Source organism: Chiloscyllium plagiosum, chromosome 4 (assembly GCF_004010195.1).
Source record: "Chiloscyllium plagiosum isolate BGI_BamShark_2017 chromosome 4, ASM401019v2, whole genome shotgun sequence".
Classification (NCBI taxonomy): domain Eukaryota; kingdom Metazoa; phylum Chordata; class Chondrichthyes; order Orectolobiformes; family Hemiscylliidae; genus Chiloscyllium; species Chiloscyllium plagiosum.
Window position 1 is genome coordinate 11,971,710 of NC_057713.1, and position 19,824 is coordinate 11,991,533.

At 40.0% G+C, this 19,824-nt stretch overlaps 1 protein-coding gene across 3 annotated transcripts in view; it reads right to left on the minus strand.

Annotated features, from left to right (window-relative positions):
- LOC122548846 (tyrosine-protein phosphatase non-receptor type 2-like) overlaps positions 1-19,824 on the minus strand; it is an 86,447-nt gene that overhangs the window by 40,648 nt on the left and 25,975 nt on the right. For all 3 annotated transcript variants that reach the window (XM_043687695.1, XM_043687696.1, XM_043687694.1), the window contains exon 3: positions 8,271-8,371. In XM_043687695.1, coding sequence (XP_043543630.1) covers positions 8,271-8,371 — 101 coding nt within the window. The remainder of the gene's footprint in view (positions 1-8,270; positions 8,372-19,824) is intronic.

Consider the following 19,824-nt stretch of genomic DNA (forward strand, 5'->3'; position numbering starts at 1 on the left):
ACAGATCTAAAATAGAAACAATGCTAAAATGAAAGAAGTTAACCTCATGAAAAGTTCTTAACAACTAACCCACCACAAGTGCAAGTGCACATATATCCTTCATCCAGACTTAGAAAAAGCAGAAATGAGGAAGTTTGGGGATTGGGCTCCTGCTTGGAAAATATTATTACTCTCATCCACCCCAAAATCATGCAGTTCGGAGGTTAAATTACCCAGCAAGCATCAAAACAAAAGACTGCCATTTATGTACCACCTATCATAACGTTAAAAGCTAATATTTAAGCAGCTAATCAATGAATGCTCCACTTCATAGCTTTGGAATAATAGTTACTTTGTTTCAAAGAGTGAGAAATAGTACACAGAAAACCGTGAGACTGAAAACTTCTCAAACTTACGGAAGATAACCACCGAATAATTTTTGGCTTGGTGTGAATTTACTTGAAAATGTTTCCCCTCTTGAATTTGGAAAAAGCCATAACTGAACGAGTTGAAAACTATTTTGTTCTGGTGATTAATACAAGTTGTTTCCGACACCTGCGTTCATTCAACACTTGCAAAGCAACCCACCAATACAAGTAACTCATTCAGTTTTGAAATGTGATATGCAAAAGACAATAATCAAGCAATCCACACAAAGGCAAAAATGGTTCTAGAAAACATTAAATCAGTCATGTTGTGATCATAAACTGGATATCTAACTTAACTCAATAAAGTATTTAAAAATATTAAGTTGACTACTAAAAGTAAGATGGATCTCCAATCAAATCCATATTACAATAAACCACTCTTTCAAGTTCATATTTTCCTCCACTCAGAAGAAAATATCAGTCAACAAAATTTTAAAACGTCATTAGACAAGTTACATGCATGCCTTTTGATTTTACTGTCAAAAAAATGAAGTTTGGGAATATGAAAGAAGATTGCAAGTTTTTTTTAAAAAAGATAGATAAAAAAGGTAAGAAAAAGGCAAGAGTAGTCATTGGATCCCTTGAAATTGAGATTGGAGAAGTAGCAATGAGGAACAAAGATATGGCAAAGGAACTGAATAGTCTTTCCATCAGTCTTCATGGAGGAAGAGTTCAGCAGCACACCGGAACGTCAAGGAAATCAGAGGAAGAGTTGAATATAATAGCCATGACTAAGGAGAAAGTGACCAAGGACAAAGTACTGTGGAAGTTGAAAGGTCTGAAAGTGGATAAGTCACCTGAACTAGATGGACTACACTCCAAAGTTCTGAGGAGATAGTTCGGGAGATTGTAGAGGCATTGGTGGTGACTTTAAAAGAATCACTGGAGCCTGGGAGGGTCCCAGAGAACTGGAAAATGGTTAACATAACACCCCTGTTTCTGAAGGCATGGAGGCAGAAGACAGGAAACTACATGCCAGTAGCCTGACTTCAGTTATTGGTAAGATTTTAGATTTATTGAGGATGAAATTTCAGAGTACTTGGAAGTGCATGGTAAAACAGGGCTCAGTCAACACTGGTTCATCAAAGGGAGGTCATGCCTGCCAAGTTTGTTGGAATTCTGAGGATGCAATGTTATCATTCATTTCAAGAGGGCTACGCAATAATTGCTGAGGTTGTACAAGGCTCAAGTCCAAACCGAATTTGGAATATTAAGAACAGTTTGGGCCTTAGATTCAAGAAAGATTTACTTCCTTTGGACAGGGTCCAGGAGAGATTCTTAAGAATGACCTTGGGGATGAAGGGCTTATCCCATGAGGAGCGGTTTACGACTCTGGGTCTGGACTCTATGAAGTTTAGATGGATGAGGGGAAATCTCATTGAAGTTTATAGATACTGAGAAGCCTGGATAGAGTGGATATGGAGATGTTTCCATAGAGAGACTAGGACCCAAGGGATGACTCTTTAGAACTCAGACGAGGAGGAATTTCATCAGTCAGAGGGTGGTTAATGTGGATCTCATGGCTGCAGAAGGTTGTGGAGGCCAAGTCATTCAGCATCTTTAAGACAGAAATTCTTGATAACAAAAGGCATCAGAATGGGGTTAACATATGAACGACAACGGAATGGCAGTGCAGATTCCATGGGCTGAATGGCCTAACCTTGTTTCTTGACCTTATAGTACCAGGCAACTTAACATACAGGACTTCAAGTATTTTGAAGTTAAAACAAACATTTTTTTTCGCCGAGACTTTTCCTGCTTTGTCTCTATGCAGAGCTATCATTACCTATGTTAAAATTCTCAAAGTTTACACTCAGCTTCGTGTTGCAAAAAGCTGTGGGGTTGATACCTGGGGCTAAACACATTAAAGTGTGTACCATTCTATTTCTGAGATCTCTATTTATGTACTTATTTCACCATAAAGGAAACCAATAAGTCTCTCAGATAGGGAAGAAAGATAACATCCTAAGTTACACTATATTATTTCCCCTCTTCAAAAATGCAGCCTGACCTACTAAGTTTTACTGAATATCTATGGAGAGAGAAACAGACATTTCAAATATAAGATCTTTCATCAGGTCTGCTAAGTTTTCCAGCACTGTTTTTATTTCAAATTTCCAGCACCTATATTAATTTACCTTTCTATCAAAGTTTATGCTTTATTGCACAGGAAAGGACCAAATGTAATTTGTTCAGCAGCTCTAACCTTCAAAACTACCAGGAGCCTGCAATGTCCTCATAGTTTGCATTTAAGCTTCTCTTTCTGCCAAACAGCAAGCTTATTCAGGTTCAAAACAAACCATGTGAAGAAACTTCATCCCAACTGACAAAGCAACTGCACAGGTTTGCAGGATTCATAATTACACTGTACCTTTAAAAGAATGAAAAAGGGAAAAGTAAAAATGAAAAAAATTAAACTGCTTAAAATTAGTTGATATGATAAATGCTGAGAAATAACAAAATTATAAAATACTGTAATCTTTACTTTAAGACCTTAGTTCCAACAAAACTACAATTTTATTTGACGACAATTATTCCACACCTTGATGAGTTCTGTTTTGTGATTCAACTTCCCTGTGGAAAATGAAACTTAAAAAAAAAGGAATAAATCAACTACCAAAACTAAGGTCAAAAAGCAAGTGATACCAGGTTATAGTCCAACAGGTTTATTTCAAATTGCAAGCTTTTGAAGCTCAGCTCCTTCTTCAGGTGTGGTATGATAGAAACTAAATATAACAATGCAAAGTTAGGTGAATTGGGTGCTAAATTTCAGTGTTCAGGGATGTGGGGGTTAGGTGCATTAGTTCAGAGTAAATGTAGAGTAATAGGGTAGGGGAATGGGTTTGGGTGGGTTACTCTTCAGAGGTTACTCTTCCATGTGGACTTGTTGAGCCAAAAATGGATTAATCTCACTGCTTCATATTGGTATTTACGTTATTTTATAGTTTGATGCAATTGTTCCAGACTCCAGTGTGTGTCATAACTCCACCCATACAGTGATGGCAGGTCCATAACATCATAAGGTTACTCTAGAGCCCTCATGCCCTTGCACAATGTTCTGGATAGTTTGTAATCAATCTGTTCAGAGATACCTCTGGAACAAGTGGAACTTGAACCTGAGCCTCCTGACTCAGAGATAGATACAACCACTGTGCTCCAAGAGCCCTTTAGACAAAGATCTGTGCAGAGTTGAGTAAAAAGCTGTTTATTAGCTGGAACTGCACTGAATAGGGAAAGGGTAAATACATTTGCAATTTCTTAATCAAATGAGCAGTGACACAAAGCTAAGGCCTTCCAACTTACATTACTTTTAATCCTTGACGTCCAAATAAACTTAAGTGACTTAACTTGATACCAACTGTAAAATACAAGCTTGAGAGGCACTGGAAATGGCACAGATTCAGTTTATGCTGGATTAATTAATCTCAGCAAAGGCAACATTTGGGACAATGGTTGGTATCAGCATTCTAAGCCAGAATTTGGGATAACTAAATGAATGAGGTTTTACCCTGTATAAATATACAGTGTTGACTACTGGAAGTGTCTGTGTGTCCATGTGTACAAATAAATGTGAACAGCATCTGTTGAAATTGTAATGCCCTAAATCAACAAACTCCTTGTAGGCATTTCCTGTTATGTTTTATTGAAGAATAAACATCAGCACAAGGCTTTAGAAATTGTGGTGCATGTTAAAAATAGGTCAGCCAGTCTTCAGTAGAGAAGATCAAATCACAATTGCTTTTTAAATAAGGACTCCTTCAGCCCATGACTCCCATTGTTCAGTTCAGTGGAATTGTCTTTGAGTTAAAATTATCTTCAAACTATGGCTTTCCGTACCAGTCAATTCTGCCCTGGGGAAAAGTCTCTGGCTATTGACTCGATCTATTCCACTCATTATTTTGTACACCTCTTCCTCCTTCACTCCAGAGAGAAAAGTCTGACCTTATTCAACCGCTCTTCATAAGACAAGCCCTCAAGTCCAGGCAGCATCCTGGTAAGCCTTCTTTGTACCCTCTCCAAAGCCTCCACATCATTCCTATAGTAGGTCGACCAGAACTGGACGCAATATTCCAAGTGTGGTCTCACCAGGGACTTGTAGAGCTACAGCAAAACCTCTTGGCTCTTAAACTCGATCCCCCTGTTAATGAAAGCCAAAACACCATAGGCTTTTTTAACACTTTTCCACTTGGGTGGCAACTTTGAGGGATCTATGTACTTGGACACCCAGATCCCTCTGTTCCTCCACACTGCCAAGAATCCTGTCTTTAATCCCATATTCAGCGTTCGAGTTCAACCTTCCAAAATGCATCACTTGGCATTTATCCAGGTTGAACTCCATTTGCCATTTCTCAGCCCAGCTCTGCATCCTGTCTATTTCACGCTGCAGCCTGCAATAGCCCTCTATACTATCGACGACACCTCCAACCTTTGGGTCATCGGCAAATTTACTAACCCACCTCTCAACCTCCTCATCCACGTCATTTATAAAAACTACAAAGAGCAGAGGCCCAAGAACAGAGCCGTCCAAGACCCAACTCACCACTGACCTCCAGGCAGAATAATTTGTGTCTACAACCACTCTCTGCCTTCTGTCAGCAAGTCAATTCTGAATCCAGATAGCCAAATCTCCCTGTATCCCATACTTCCTGACTTTTCCTCAAAGAACTCAATGAGATTTGTGAGGCATGACCTACCCCTCACAAAGCCATGCCTTTAATCACACTATGCTTTGCCAAATAGTCATAAATCCTATCCCTCAGAATTCTTTCCAAAACTTTGCTGACCACAGACATAAGACTGACTGATCTGTAATTGCCAGGGATTTCCCTATTACCTTTCTTGAAAAGAGGAACAACATTCGTCTCCTTCCAACCCTCCGGTACAACTCCTGTGGACAGTGAGGAGGCAAATACCCTCGCCAGCGGCTTAGCAAACCTTTCTCGCTTCCTGGAGCAGACTAGGATAAATCTGGTCTGGCCTGGGGACTTATCAATCTTAATGTTTTCCAAAATTTCTAGCACATCAACTTCATCAATCTTGATCTGGTCAAGACTGTATCCCCGCTCCTCTAAGTTTTCGTTTACAAGTTCCCTTTCCTTGGTGAAAACTGAAGCAAAAAGCTCATTTAGGGCTTCACCTATCTGCTCAGACTCCACGCACAAGTTTCCTCCGCTATTCCTGACCGGCCCTACCTTCCCCCCGAGCATTCTCTTATTCCTCACGTACAAGTAAAATGCCTTTGGGTTCTCCCTAATCCTTCTTGCCAAGTCTTTTGCGTGTTCCCTCCTGACTCTCCTCAGTCCATTTCTGAGGTCCTTTCTAGGAAGCCTGTAATCCTCTAGAGCTGTGCAAGATCCTTGCTTCCTCCACCTTACGGAAGCTATCTTCTTCCTTTTGACGAGAAGTTCCTCTGTTCTCGTCATCCAAGGTTCCTTAAATCTTACCCCTTCTTGTCTGTCTCAGCGGAACAAATTTGTGCATCACTCACAACAACTGCTCCTTAAATAGTCTCCACATGTCTGCTGTGCCCTTTCTGTGGAACAATTGCTCCCAGTCTGTACTTCCCAACTCCTGTCTGATAGCGTCATAATTTCCTTTTCCCCAATTAAATATCTTCCCTCTGGAACTGCTCCTTTCACTCTCCAAGGCTATGCTAAATGTGAGGCAGTTGTGATCACTTTCACCAAAGTGCTCTCCCACCGTGAGGTCTGACACCTGTCCTGGCTCGCTGCTGAGCACCAAATCCAAAATGGCCTCTCCCCTCGTCTCAAAGATATTGTGGAAAACAGGGTCTAGTGAGAAGGGGGAACTGAAGAAAATCAGTATTAGGGAAATAGCAGTGGGGAAATTGATGGAATTAAAGACCAATAAATCTCCAGGACCCAAATTTCATCAGACTTGAGAGACGCTAGAAATAGGAAATGCATTGGTGGACATCTTTCAGAGCGCAGGTTACCAAGCAAGTTTACTTGATAGCACTGTTGATGATTCCTTCCATCATTTACTGATGAGCGAGTAGAGACTTACATGTAATAACTGGCTGTTTTAGATTTGATCTGCAATACTAATGTCAGAATGTTTTTTGGGCCCATAGCTTTTGCAGTAGCCATCTCCTGATAACACACAGTGAATCAAATTGATTGAAGACTGGCATCTACTACAGCAGGAACCTCTCGAGCAGGCCAAGATGTATCATTCCCATGACACTTCTAGTTGAGGATTGCTGCAAATGCTTTAGCCTCCTCTTTGCACTGATATGCTGGGCTGTGCCATCAATGAGGATGGGATATTTGTGGAGCCTCCTCCTTCAGTGACTTATTTAATTGTCCACCACCATTTAAGACTAGATGTCGTAAGACTGCAGAGCATAGATCTCATCTGCTCATTGTGAAATTGCTCAGCCCTGTCTCTTATTTGCTGGATATGCTGTTAGCATGCAAGTGGTCCTGTGCCACAGCTAAACAAAGTTGAGATTTTTAGATACTCCTGGTGTTGCTCTAGACTAGCTTTTTATTCCAGATTACTTCTACCATGGTGAGATTCAAATCCCAGAATCTAGGTAATGGCAGTGGTACTTTCACTAGACTATTAATCGAGAGAAAATACTCTAGGGATTTGAATCCCACTATGGCAGATGGTGGAATTTGAATTCAATAAAAATCTGGAGTCAAGAGTCATGATGATCATGCAACCCTTGGTGAACCAGAGTGCTGACTGTTGGTATAAACCAATGTCCTTTAGAGAAGGTAACTGGCAACTTTTCCTGCTCTGCCCGACACATGACTTCAGACTCTCAGCAATGTGGTTGACTCTTGACTGCCCTCTGGGCAATTACGGATGGAAAATAAATGCTGGCCTGGTCACATCCCGTGAATAAGGAGGAAAGAATTATTTCAGAAAGCTGTTCGACGACAATTGAATCAAAGCTTTGAGGGTCAAGATCAGTAAACTGAAAATTCAGTATCTAGGAGAACATGTCTATTCAAGTGAGGTTAAGAAGGTTCTAGCGGCTTTTGACAGTGATGTCAACACTTTCCAATCCTTGAATTTATTCAACTGCTGTATGACTACCTGGAAAGTAGATTTTCAGAAGGGGAATTATAAGAGTGGCATTTGTTTGATCAGGTTGCAATCGCTAAGACAATCGATAATGAACTTGGGAAAAAAAAGTGTTGAGTCACTGTTGAAATAGTCCTCTTTTACCAATCTATAATGAAATATGTGAACAACACGGATTTCATATTTATGGTAGTGGAAAAAGTCAAGACATGCTCCATTCAGATATTCAGTCATTTGGTGGACTGTGCCCTCAAAAATGACCAGATTTCATGCATTGTGAATTCCTCTGGACATTTGTGCAATATTTCAAGCATTAAGGGCTGACAAAATGTGAATTTAACCTCACAAACTTGATTAAATGTAAATAGATTAGAGATAGACAAGCTGGACAAATTGATGTAAACTTAAGTTACACATTTCAAGATGACAAAAAAATAGCCTGGATGCAGGCTATTTAATAAATTACTAGTGTGCAATATATAATGTAAACAGCATCACTGCTAAACGGGTCCTCAGACTACAGAGCCAAGCAATTTTGTTTATTTTAGCAAGTAGACTACCTGTAGCTGGAAAATATAATCGCAGACTTAGTAATTTATACACAAACTCCAAAACAAATTGCAACATCACAAATTGCAATTGTGCCAATGGATGCAATGTGTCACTCAAACTACCAGGTTCTGCACAACCCCAGAAAAATTAGAGGGTGCAACATTCAGAACGACTTAAAATGGAATACAGTTGCATTTTTAATCATACTCTGCAATAATCATGCTTCATGTGGTTCACTCTAAATCTACCTACCTGGGTTAAAATGTAGTTTCTCTGAGCTTCTTCCATAACAATTAGGCTTGCGTTGATATAATCATTGTCTGCTTTCTGAAGCTTCACACGGCTATGGTCAACTACAACGTAAAAACAAAGAATATAATACTTCAATCAAGGAGTTATATACATGCATGTAGATAAATACAATATGAAAAAAACTGAACGAAAACATAAATAGGATGGTGGATCTGGATTTGAAACATGATCAATTGAAGTGACAGCAGAAGACTGAAATTCAAATGAGTCAAGATTTAAAAGTCACCACATACCTCAAAGGGTACTTATTTATCTTAGTTCTGATCCCAAAGCTGACTGCCTGAAATGGAAAAATCCTCCTATCTCATCTTGATTCAACAAGAATGAAGCTTAGGAAACCAAAACACAACTTCAATTATGAAACACAAAGGGTAGATTGCTTCCCAACAAAACTCGAGCAGGTAGTTGCAATATCATAACACGGGCACCAGTCCCACCTTACAGTCTCAGTAGAACAGACCTTTTTAGCATTCTATCACTGTCCTACAGGTTTACAAAAAAAAAGGACCCTAGAGAATTCCAGTCTCTGGTCAAACACTGTGCAGCCTCCAAGCAGCAGCAGCAGCAGCAGCCCAGGCTGATGAGTGGCAATTGGGGAACAGAACTCTTACCCCTGCCAGACCCACATCATCCCTAATTCCTATTTGTCCAGACTGCCAGCCGATACAGTACTAGGCAAATTATGCAAGCCGCACATTCACAGTTTTGTTCTAGATTGGCAAACAGCATGCGATTCAGACCGTAAGATTTTGATTTGCAGATTAAGTGGGAAACAGGCAATATTCTCTACTAACAATAGACCCATGGAAAGACTGCAATGGCCACAATGAGAATAGGACTACAAGCCATTTCCCACTGTGTTTTGGAGACTAAAGACATCACCCATCCAGCAAAATATATGATTGCCTAAGTTTAAACTTCTTCAAGCAATTCTATACATTTCTCAAAATATTTCACATTCACAAAACGATTAGCTCTTCAAAAGAAGAAAGGGACCTATATGTTAAAATTGTAATTTAAAGTGATCTCTTTAAGACCCTAACGTAAACATTTCAACAGTATCACAAACACGTTACAGTTTAGTCACTGTTACTATGAACTTATGTCAATGTACTTTCAAAACGTTTCTAGAAACAGAATAACAGTGTTGTCTTGAAACATATTTGGAAGGGTGTCTTTTCACTTCAAATGTCCATGAGAATAGGCAGAACATCTAACAAGTCAACACCACAAGAAATTCACCAAACTGCCATTCTAAACTGTGTTCAAGAGCTTTCAACTTCCCAAATTAGGTTCACCATCTCTAAAATCCCTGCACCCAAAACATGCCACAAAGTTAGAAGAAGTTTCCTCTGTGCTCCTCCATCTTGTGACACTCACTCCTTCCACCCCAAAAGGCTTACTGTGAAATTCAAAGTTCCCTCATCTTCAATACAGTACTTCAAGACATCTGCCCCTGTATTAGTTTATGGTTTCAGGAACACTCCCAAAATTTAATCAAACTTTCCGCATAATACTACTTGGTTGAATAGACGGTATATGCACAAAACCTAAGCTCACTGAGCAACATCACTAGAGATCTGTCAATGAGGCAGAAAAATAGATTTGCTAAGAATCTCAAAAACTGCTACATAGCCAAAGTGAGTGAAGATGTGTACATCAAACCCATTTTGATGGTCTATAAGTTCCCACTATTATTAAGCAAGCCCAACTAATAAAATATATTTTACAACACTTATTTCCCCAAGTTATAAAGCAACATAGAGGCAAATTTAGATATTTAAGAATGGCTTGAACTCCCTGCCAGTACTTTATCAAACAAAATTTTTAAAAGTTACATAAGAAAATATTTACAATGAAATTTATGAAAAATGTCATTTTAAACAATTAAAACAAATATAGTTCTGGCCAACCATAATCTCTAACTAAAGTGTTAAAGTACAGATTTGAGACAGCCCAGGGAATCCCTTGTGGAATCAGACCTGTAAAGCCTCTCTCTTGGTTCGTCCCGGAGATCGTACTCTTTGGAAGTCTGGAATAAAAAAACCCTCTTATAGGCACATTAGTTTAATCTTAGTCATCCCCTTTATTGTCCTGGTGACCTGGACAAGTTAGGTGAGTGGTCAGATGCATGGCAGATGCAGTTTAATGTGGATAAATATATGGTTATCCATTTTGGTGGCAAGAACAGGAAGGCAGATTACTACCTAAATGGAGTCAATTTCACGAGGTCAATTCCTGGAATAGCGGGATTACCTTACACTGAAAGACTGGAGTGACTGGGCTTGTATACCCTTGAGTTTAGAAGACTGAGAGGGGATCTGATTGAGACACATAAGATTATTAAAGGATTGGACACTCTGGAGACAGGAAACATGTTTTCGCTGATGGGAGAGTGCCGAACGAGAGGACACAGCTTAACAATACGGGGTAGACCATTTAGGACAGAGATGAGGAGAAACTTCTTCACCCAGAGAGTGGTCGCTGTGTGGAATGCTCTGCCCCAGAGGACAGTGGAGGCCCGTCTCTGGATTCATTTAAGGAAGAGTTGGATAGAGCTCTCAAGGATTGTGGAATCAAGGGTTATGGAGATAAGGCAGGAACAGGATACTGATTAAGGATGATCAGTCATGATCATATTGAATGGTGGTGCAGGCTAGAAGGGCAGAATGGCCTACTCCTGCACCTATTGTCTATTACCAATAGCATCACTGTGACAACATAACACTGACACCTGTAAGCTCAACTAACTAGGTTCTAATAACCTCGGAGAGTAGGGTATCAGCTCTTCAAGTGCCCCAGCAGGCTACTCCAATGTACTGATACAAAGTGGCTTCCTTTATACAAGTTTTTTAAAAACATTGCACGTTCTTAATTAGACGTAACAGTGACAGACAATAATTCGTAAGGAAGAAACGTTAATTGACAGGTCTCTGTATGCTTGACTAATCACTCCAACAGGCCCGAAGACATTTATCAGGTGGGAAAAATATACCCAACAGAGTTAGGCACCTGCTAGCAAAATAATTGGACAGTTCATAAGGTACTGAGCTGAAAATGTGTTGCTGGAAAAGCGCAGCAGGTCAGGCAGCATCCAAGGAGGAGAATCGACATTTCGGGCATGAGTGAAGAAGGGCCCATGCCCGAAACGTTGATTCTCCTGCTCCTTGGATGCTGCCTGACCTGCTGCGCTTTTCCAGCAACACATTTTCAGTTCTGATCTCCAGCATCTGCAGACCTCACTTTCTCCCAGTTCATAAGGTAACCTTGCACAGCTCACATGTCTGATTCAATTATTTTACAAAATGGCTTTTAGAAGGAGGGCAAAGTTTTGACCATAAAATGGCTTGCTGATACATTGAAGAGATTCTGGCACAATGTTAGGCTTAAAATAATTTCTAAGTTAGGAGCAGACTCGTGCTTTTTAAGCACTGAATCATTCAGTACCTGAGGCTGAGATGCTACCATAAGGTTGCATTTAAACTGACTCATTAGTCTTTGAATTAACATGCTTTCTTTGCAGGGTTGTGATTCTAATTCAAATAAGACATAAAATCTGATTAGTTAGGATCGACAGTGGGGCAGTCTGTAGAGTGGTCTGCAAGAACAGCAAGTTAGGTAAAGCTTCACTAATATTACCTTTTACAGAGTTTATACTTAATAACTTGTAATGGCTACTCAATATCATGACACAAAATGCAATTAAATTCAATCCACAACAGCTAAGCACTAAGTTAATTTTCTACTGGCTCCAACAGCCTCTACGTTAAAATGGTCTCTCTCTCTCTAGTGTCCTTATGAACTCTCAAGTCAGGGTTTTGTAACGGCCAAGATGTTTTTTTCTCTGTCTGCTCTGCTTGCAAGCGGTAATAAGAATTCGTTATAATTAACAGCATCTGACAGTTAATTACAAAGTTTTTGATAGTACCGAGTTTTGTTTCAGGGTCAGAATCAAACAAACACTCATTAATTTCACAAGGGGGAACGGCTGTTAATGTTATCACTTGGTGCCCTGTTCACACAGATTCACCGATGTTAATGCAAATGTTAATTTTCTTACAGCATCCTGTTATCACTTGGTGAGCCCAGATGTCCCTATCTTCTGCATTCCTCGGGATCCCCCCTACTGCAGTAAATGCGTTCTATAATTCAGCATTACATTTTAGTCTAAATGTTTAAAGACAAGTTTGAAGGCTATAGACTCTCATTTCCTCCTTTTGTCATTTCATGACAACTACTTGACTTATACAAGTATAATTAGTCCATTCAGTTGATTTGTATTCTTAATAAGTCAAGTGCCTCCTCTGGCGAGTCATCGTCCAGAGAAGCAGAGTCTGGAAAATACTGGATCTCAGCATGGAAATTTGGGCAAGGAGGCAGAGGAGGAGACATGGGTCGATTCATCAGATTCCTCTTTGGCTTAGGTGAAAGCAATGTACAGTCCATTTCATGTATAAGTGGATGACAATGTATATTCCTAGGATGAGACCAAGGCTTATCAGTACGTCCCACATGATCCATCTGCACAGCGACCATAGCCAGCAAGTAAAACTCCATCCACATGAATCGGATGACAGTGGGGCAGGTATCTTCCCTGCGTCTTGACCAGTTTTGTTGATAACATCTGTGACGTCCAAAATGTCTCTCAAAAATTATTGACGTAGGTGCAACATTGCGGGCTAATGACTGAACAAGCACCTCCTTTAGCAAGGAGGAAATCTAGCAAGAGCCGACTCAGCCGAGTCTCCTGTAACTCTGTTCACCAGTTTCAAAGCGTGCGCAGTCGAGTTGGCAAGTTTTTCGATATCATACGCAAGGTCACTTATCTGATCTTGGGCCATCTCAACACACCAGCCAGGAATAAGGCATCCCAGCAACCTGGACCATCAGATTTGTTGATGAAAGAATTTGTATAAGTTCCATTTTGTTTTTTCTATACTTTTTGTTCCATATCGATTCACCTGTTGGTGGACATTCCATTCATCATCTAATTCAGGCATTTCATGGTGGAGGGTGAAAAGTGGTAAGGTGTGCACGAGGGCACAACATCCGTACCAGTCATTGGGTAAATATGGGTAGGCTTTGTTTTCGCAAAGCCAATGAAGGCTAAAAGGAGTTCCAAGGGTGCACTTCTGTGAGTGAATGACAAGTTCACTCAGAGTGAGAGCTGAATCTTGTAAACAGTGAGTGTTATCAAATGTTCGATTGTCCAAGTGCATTAATGGATGGAGAGCAGGAGTTTGACCAGTGCTTTTGATAATATTTTTGCATGGTTTTTGTTTGACTTGCCCCATGTCGTGAATACTGTAAAGTCTTTCAATGCACCATTCTAACAGTAGAACAATGTTAGCGTTGAATCCTTCAGGTTTGTTAGTGCACTTCACGTAGTGATGTGTTTCTTCTACTGAATGGGTATTTCCATCACAAATGAGGGATGGCATAAGTGGGTGAGTCCTATTTATACACTATACATCAGAATGTTGGAAGAGTGAGCAGATAACACATGGATCAGGGGGCTTAGCTTAAATAAAGAAACCATTTGTAACAGGAGGAGGATTGGGAGTGCATAGTATTTTTGGTCTTTCTTCATCTTTCTAGCTTGTTTTGTTAATTACTGTAGCTACTGAACACAGGAAATGTGTAAAGGTATTTCTGTCAGTGGCGGTAGGTCGGATAGGAGAGGAGTCCATTGAGAAGGTATAGGTGGTCAGTCCCATGGCAATAGATGCCTTATGATTTGGTGATTTTGGTACTTTGTGCAATCTGTATGGCTCATTTTGAAAGGGGAACAGACAAGCATCTCAAGGTAGCAATTTTCGGTTGACAGAATGGACGAGGTTATGGAATTGTGCCATCTCATGATAGTGACTGGCATAGAAGTGTTGCGAGGATGACAACAAGGTCGAGAATGGTGTTTGGATTTGCAGCGTGAGTAGTTTAAATGAGTTTCAGCTGGGCAGCTGCATTCGTAACTTCCAATGGTATTAGTAGAGTTTTCATTTATACAGTCACATTGGGAGTTTTAGCCAGTCTGAGATATCACAGACGGGTTGGTTACATTCGGGTGCATGTTGGGCTTTCATCAGATGCCTGTATCAGTACTAACACTAGGACTGTGAGGGGGCTACAAGCTTGCGATGTCCTTTGTACACTCATGGTGAACGCCCTTCTACTTTTACTGCAGATTAAGTTGTCAGAAGGACCTTTCCAGCAGGGACCCAATTTTCCACGATTAAAGTCTTTCAATAGTACATAGTCACCAAGGTTAATGTCTTTAAATGTTGGATCTCTTGCTTCTTTCTTTCCTGGCATCCGATAGGCTTATTTGACCTATTGATGATAAGACTACAATGCTTTGGTTAGCTTAATCAGGTACTGTGCATCTCTTCTGCCATGACATGCCCATCAACAGGGTGTTGGGCAGTTATTGGTGCAGACCAAGGAGTCCTCAGGCTGCCCATATGTCAGTTCAGCCGCGGAGAACCCCGTCTTTTTTCTGTGAGATAGTTCTCATATTATGAAGGGTAATTGGGAGTACTTGCAACCAATTTCTTTTACCAATTTCCTTAGCTAACCTTTTAGGGTACCATTGGCTCTTTCTATAATTCCCGCTGCTTGGGGATAGGTCCCATCTGCCTGCGCTTGACCCATATCTCTCCAAACATTTCCTATTCATGTACTTATCCAAATGTCTTTTCAACATTCTAACTGTACCCACATCCACCAATTCCTCTGGAAGTTCATTCGCCATATGAAGCACGGTTTTAAAAACAAAAAAAAGTTGCCTCATGTCTTTTAAAAATCTTTAAGGGGTGGCATGGTGGCTCAGTGGTTAGCAGTGCCAGGGACCTGGGTTCAATTCAAGCCTAGGGCAATTCTGTGGGGAGTTTGCACATTTGCCCCAGCTGCTTCAGTTTCCTCCCACAATTCAAAGATGTGCAGGTTAGGTGAATTGGCCATGTTAAATTGCCCATAGTGTTCAGGGATACGTAGGTTAGGTGCATTTGTCAAGGATAAATGTGGAATAATAGGGGAATAGGTCTGGATGGGACACTCTTCCGAGGGTTGGTGTAGACTTGCTGGGCTGAAAGTCCTGCTTCCACACTGGAGGGATTCTATAATTTATGTTAGTGTTTCACCAGCTTCTCACAATAAAAGTTATATTATGATGTAGAAATTGTGCCATCTTCCTGTGCAGACATATTCTATTCATTAGGTTTTTGTTTTCAAACTGAAAATGCAACCTCCCTAGTTTAAAACGATAGTGATCAAATGTTGACTACAAAAATATGCAATATGCAAGAACAGTCATTGTACATTGAAAGAGCTGGCATTTTACATAAAAGATTATCAATCGTTTTGCGTAGCACATTACTCCTTCTTTGAAATAAGCTGTTTTCCAAAGATAGATAATCAGCTAGTTTCTATCTCATCAAGGGTTCAATAATGTTTCCATGATTATTTTAACAATGCTTAGATTTCAGGTGTCAACAGGAAAAGTTCTACTCTTTCTGGTAAACCAAAGCCCCAGTGTTCTCGGAAAGATGACATCACTGTTTGAGAAAGACGAACTAATGTAATACTATGAATAGGTCTTGATGCAGCCTACACAAAGGCACAGATGTTTAACTCTCTAACTACTAGGAGGAAATATTGCTCAAATACAGTATTTAGTGTTGAACCAAAACTAATTTTACAGCAAAAATTAAATTAATTGCTTTATCAAAAAAGGGTTTACACATTTTATCAAATCATTAAGTGAGGTCTATATGCGGGCAATGCTCACTGATCTTGAGGTAGCAGAAAGCTCTTTACATGAATAATTCTCAGTACAATAGAGATGTGTGTTAGCTTAAAATTGGTTTGATTTGAATGTTGGAGTTAATATCACACTCGTGAAACCAATATCTTCTCTGTGATGATTCAACATTCTTCACTATTTCTTGTATGCAATTATACTTTGATAATCTTTGCACATTACTGAACATTAATATTGCAATAGCACTCATATCCATTCACTTGCTTTTTTGCTCCAAAGTTTGTTTTTGTTGTGATGTGCCTCTACAAATCTGATTCATAACTGCAATGCCTGTCATGATCAATGCCCCCTTCAAGTCCCCTCCACCACCTGTGGCACACATCGTGCACTGCAGAGATCCAACAAGAGAGTTGGCAAGTGGTCTATTTATTGCCACATGGCAAAATCCTAGTACCAAGCAGAATCCACACTTCAAGAGTCATGATCCATCACCAATATGTGTATCTACCTGTATTTTACAGTTCAATTTTCCAGATTTGAACTAATAATGGCTATCTCCAACAAAACGAAGAGACATTCAAACCATCCATGCCTGACTTTAATGGAATTGCTGTCATTTGAATCACCAACATTCTTGGGGCTCCTACTAACCAGAAACTGTAATAGCTACATAGAGGTGCAGCCACAAAACCAAGTGAAAGGCTAGAAATCCTCAAGTGAGTAACTCACCACCTCACTTCACACAGTCTGTCCTCCATCTACAAGGCTTCAGCCAGGTTTGTGATGGAACTCCTCCTTGCCTAGATGAGTTAAGTTCCAACAACATTCAAGAAGCTTGACACCAGCCAGTACAAATCAACCTGAGTGAATGCGTCTATCTCTCCATCACGGACGCTCAGTAGCAACAGCGTATACCATCTACAAGATGCACAGCCAAAATTCAGTTCCTCGGGCAAAGTTTCTGGGTCTCTGAAAATCCTGTCCTTACGATATTGCGGGTCTACCTCCACCAAATGGACTGCAGTAGTTTCAAAGAAGCAGCTCACAACACCTTCCCAAGGACAACTCGGAATGGTCAATAAATGCTGACCTATGCCAGAGATGATCACATCCCACGAATGGAGTAACAGTCAAAACCTGTCTTTTCTCACCAAAAAGTACTTTGTTATCTTATTGAAAGTTTTCTTTCTGTATTTTCCATATTTCATATTTCCACGACCACAACGCCCCACTTCCCCAACCCAAAGCATGCCTATACCTTAAGTCTGCTTTTCAGAAACAAAGGCAGGCCTTTATTTTCCTTAATATTCCGCATCTGAAATGAAACAAATTCTTCCAATAAAATGCAAGTGCCACAAAAAGTCCTGCACTGAATATCCAAATATTCCAAATGAAAAGGACAAAGTAAACCAATTTGACCAGATGTAGTTATAGCAAGGTGCTGTCAACTGAGCAATTCAGTATCTTCCAGAAGTAGCAACAAAGCGGAAAACAACCTTTTTCACTCTTAGCCTGTACCAACAACTCAGCAGCATTTCATGGCATGGTGAATAACATGATACAGAGAAAGCAAGAACAAGCTGTTTTGATAAAAACATAGGCTTTGTTAAAAAGAATAAAAGAGCAAGATTATGTCAAACTTACACAAGTCATTAATTTGGCATCTAATGGAGTACTGCATCCAATTCTGGGCATTATATTTTAGAAAGGATGTAAATGCATGGTAGAAATGGTTATGAAAATGGTTCAAGGAATGAAGAACTTAACTTACAAAAATAGATCGGAAAAGCCAGGTCTGTTCTTCTTGGAGAACAAAAGGCTGAGAGGAGACCTGATTGAAGGATTCAAAATCATGAGGTTGGGGCAGTGTAAAGTTAGGAGAAAACGGACACACTTGTGAAAGGGTCAAGAACAAAATAGTAGATTTGAAGCAATTATAGAAGCAGCAAAAAAAAAAGTGACAGGGAAATTTCTATACAACAATTGATGAGGATGTGAATGTATTGCCCAGTGTGGTGGAGGCAGTCAGTCAAGGCATTTGAAAGGGAATTTGATTTTTGTTTGAAAAGAAGAATGTGTAGGTTTATGGGGTGAAGGCAGGAGAATGTTCCCATGAAAATCATTTGGTGAACCAGCAGACATAATGGGCTGAACGAACTACTTTTGTACTGTTAACTATTCTGCGATGTTCAATAAAAAGAATCTACTTGTCACAAAATTTTCTTTGGAATGTATCCTGCATATCTGAAAGTTGGCATCAGTGCTGAACCACCTAATGTGACAGCTCCAGGCAAGCAGCTCTAGATGAAGTGTATGAATGACTTAAATGGTGAATCTTTCCACAAACGAAACAATCCTGTAGCTACCTCTAATCGTTATCTTTTGTCATATCTCTTCCAAAAGGCATTTTCCAGATAACAAATTTAAACAACACCTCAATTGTATCAAGGGCAAACAATGAACTTACAACATTATGAAATGGTGCAAGTTGTGTATAACTATCGAATTATAAATCTAAGAAAAGAAACACTTACTACGAATCATAAAAATACAAAACAATGGAGCATGTTGGGGGTAGGAGCGTGGGAAGGTGAAAAGGCAACAAGAGAGATAGAGAGGAGGGGTGGAAGAGCAGCTGACAAAGTAAACTGAATCATAAACTTCAATTCCCTCTTGCTAAAATAATTTAAAGTGAAGTGAAATTGTCATTACTTTCATTACTTTGTTCTTTTCAACTGCTAAGCGTCACTGTGGAAAGTCCCTTCCGCAGCTAAAAATCAAGTTCCACTCTCTAAATGACAGTAAAGTCAAATGAAGCAGATTTTATAGTTAAATGAAAGCCTTCTTATGCCTCAGTCTTCATGACCCACTACTCCAGCATCATCCGAAAAGGCAACTTACACACAAGCGTGTGAATTAGGAGCAAATCTACTTCCTCAGGAGGCTAAGAAAATTTAGCACGTACATAAAGACTCTTGCCAATTTTCATAGATGCACCACAGAAAGCGTTCTATCAGATGCATCACGACTTGTTATGGCAACTAAATAAAAATCAAAAGAACTGCGGATGATGTGAATCAGAAACAAAACCAGAAGTTGCTGGAAAAGCAACTTTCTCACCATTCTTCACTGGACTAGAAACGCTAATTGATTTCTCTTCACAGATGCTGCCAGATCTGCAACGTCTATTTTTGTTGGTGGTGGTGGTATGGCAACTGCTCTGCCCAGGATCATCAGAAACTACAGAGTTGTGAACACAGTCCAGTCCATCATGCAAGCCAACCTTTTATCCTTTGATTCCACCTATATTTCATGCTGCCTCAGAAAGGCAGCCAACATAATCAAAGACCCCTCCCACCCCGGTTAGTATCTCTTCCATTTGACAGAAGATAGAAAAGCTTAAACAGATATACCAATAGATTCAAGAACAGCTTCTTCCCCATTGTTATTAGACTTCCTAATTTCAAATTTAATCTGGATCTCACTCCTTCACCGCAGCCTAAACATTGTATTCCTCACTGTTTTATTACCCCTATACACTTTGTATGGTATAATTTGCCGGTACTGCACGCACAACAAAACATATCGCTGTACCTAGGTATTTGTAACAATAATAAATCAAATCAAAAGCCTACTTGCCCCCCTAGCCTGTTCTGATATTCAGTTGGGAGTCCTGGGCATCAAGTCTCCTCGTGACAATACCAAAGTGGAGATCTAGCAGCAGCCAAAGCCACT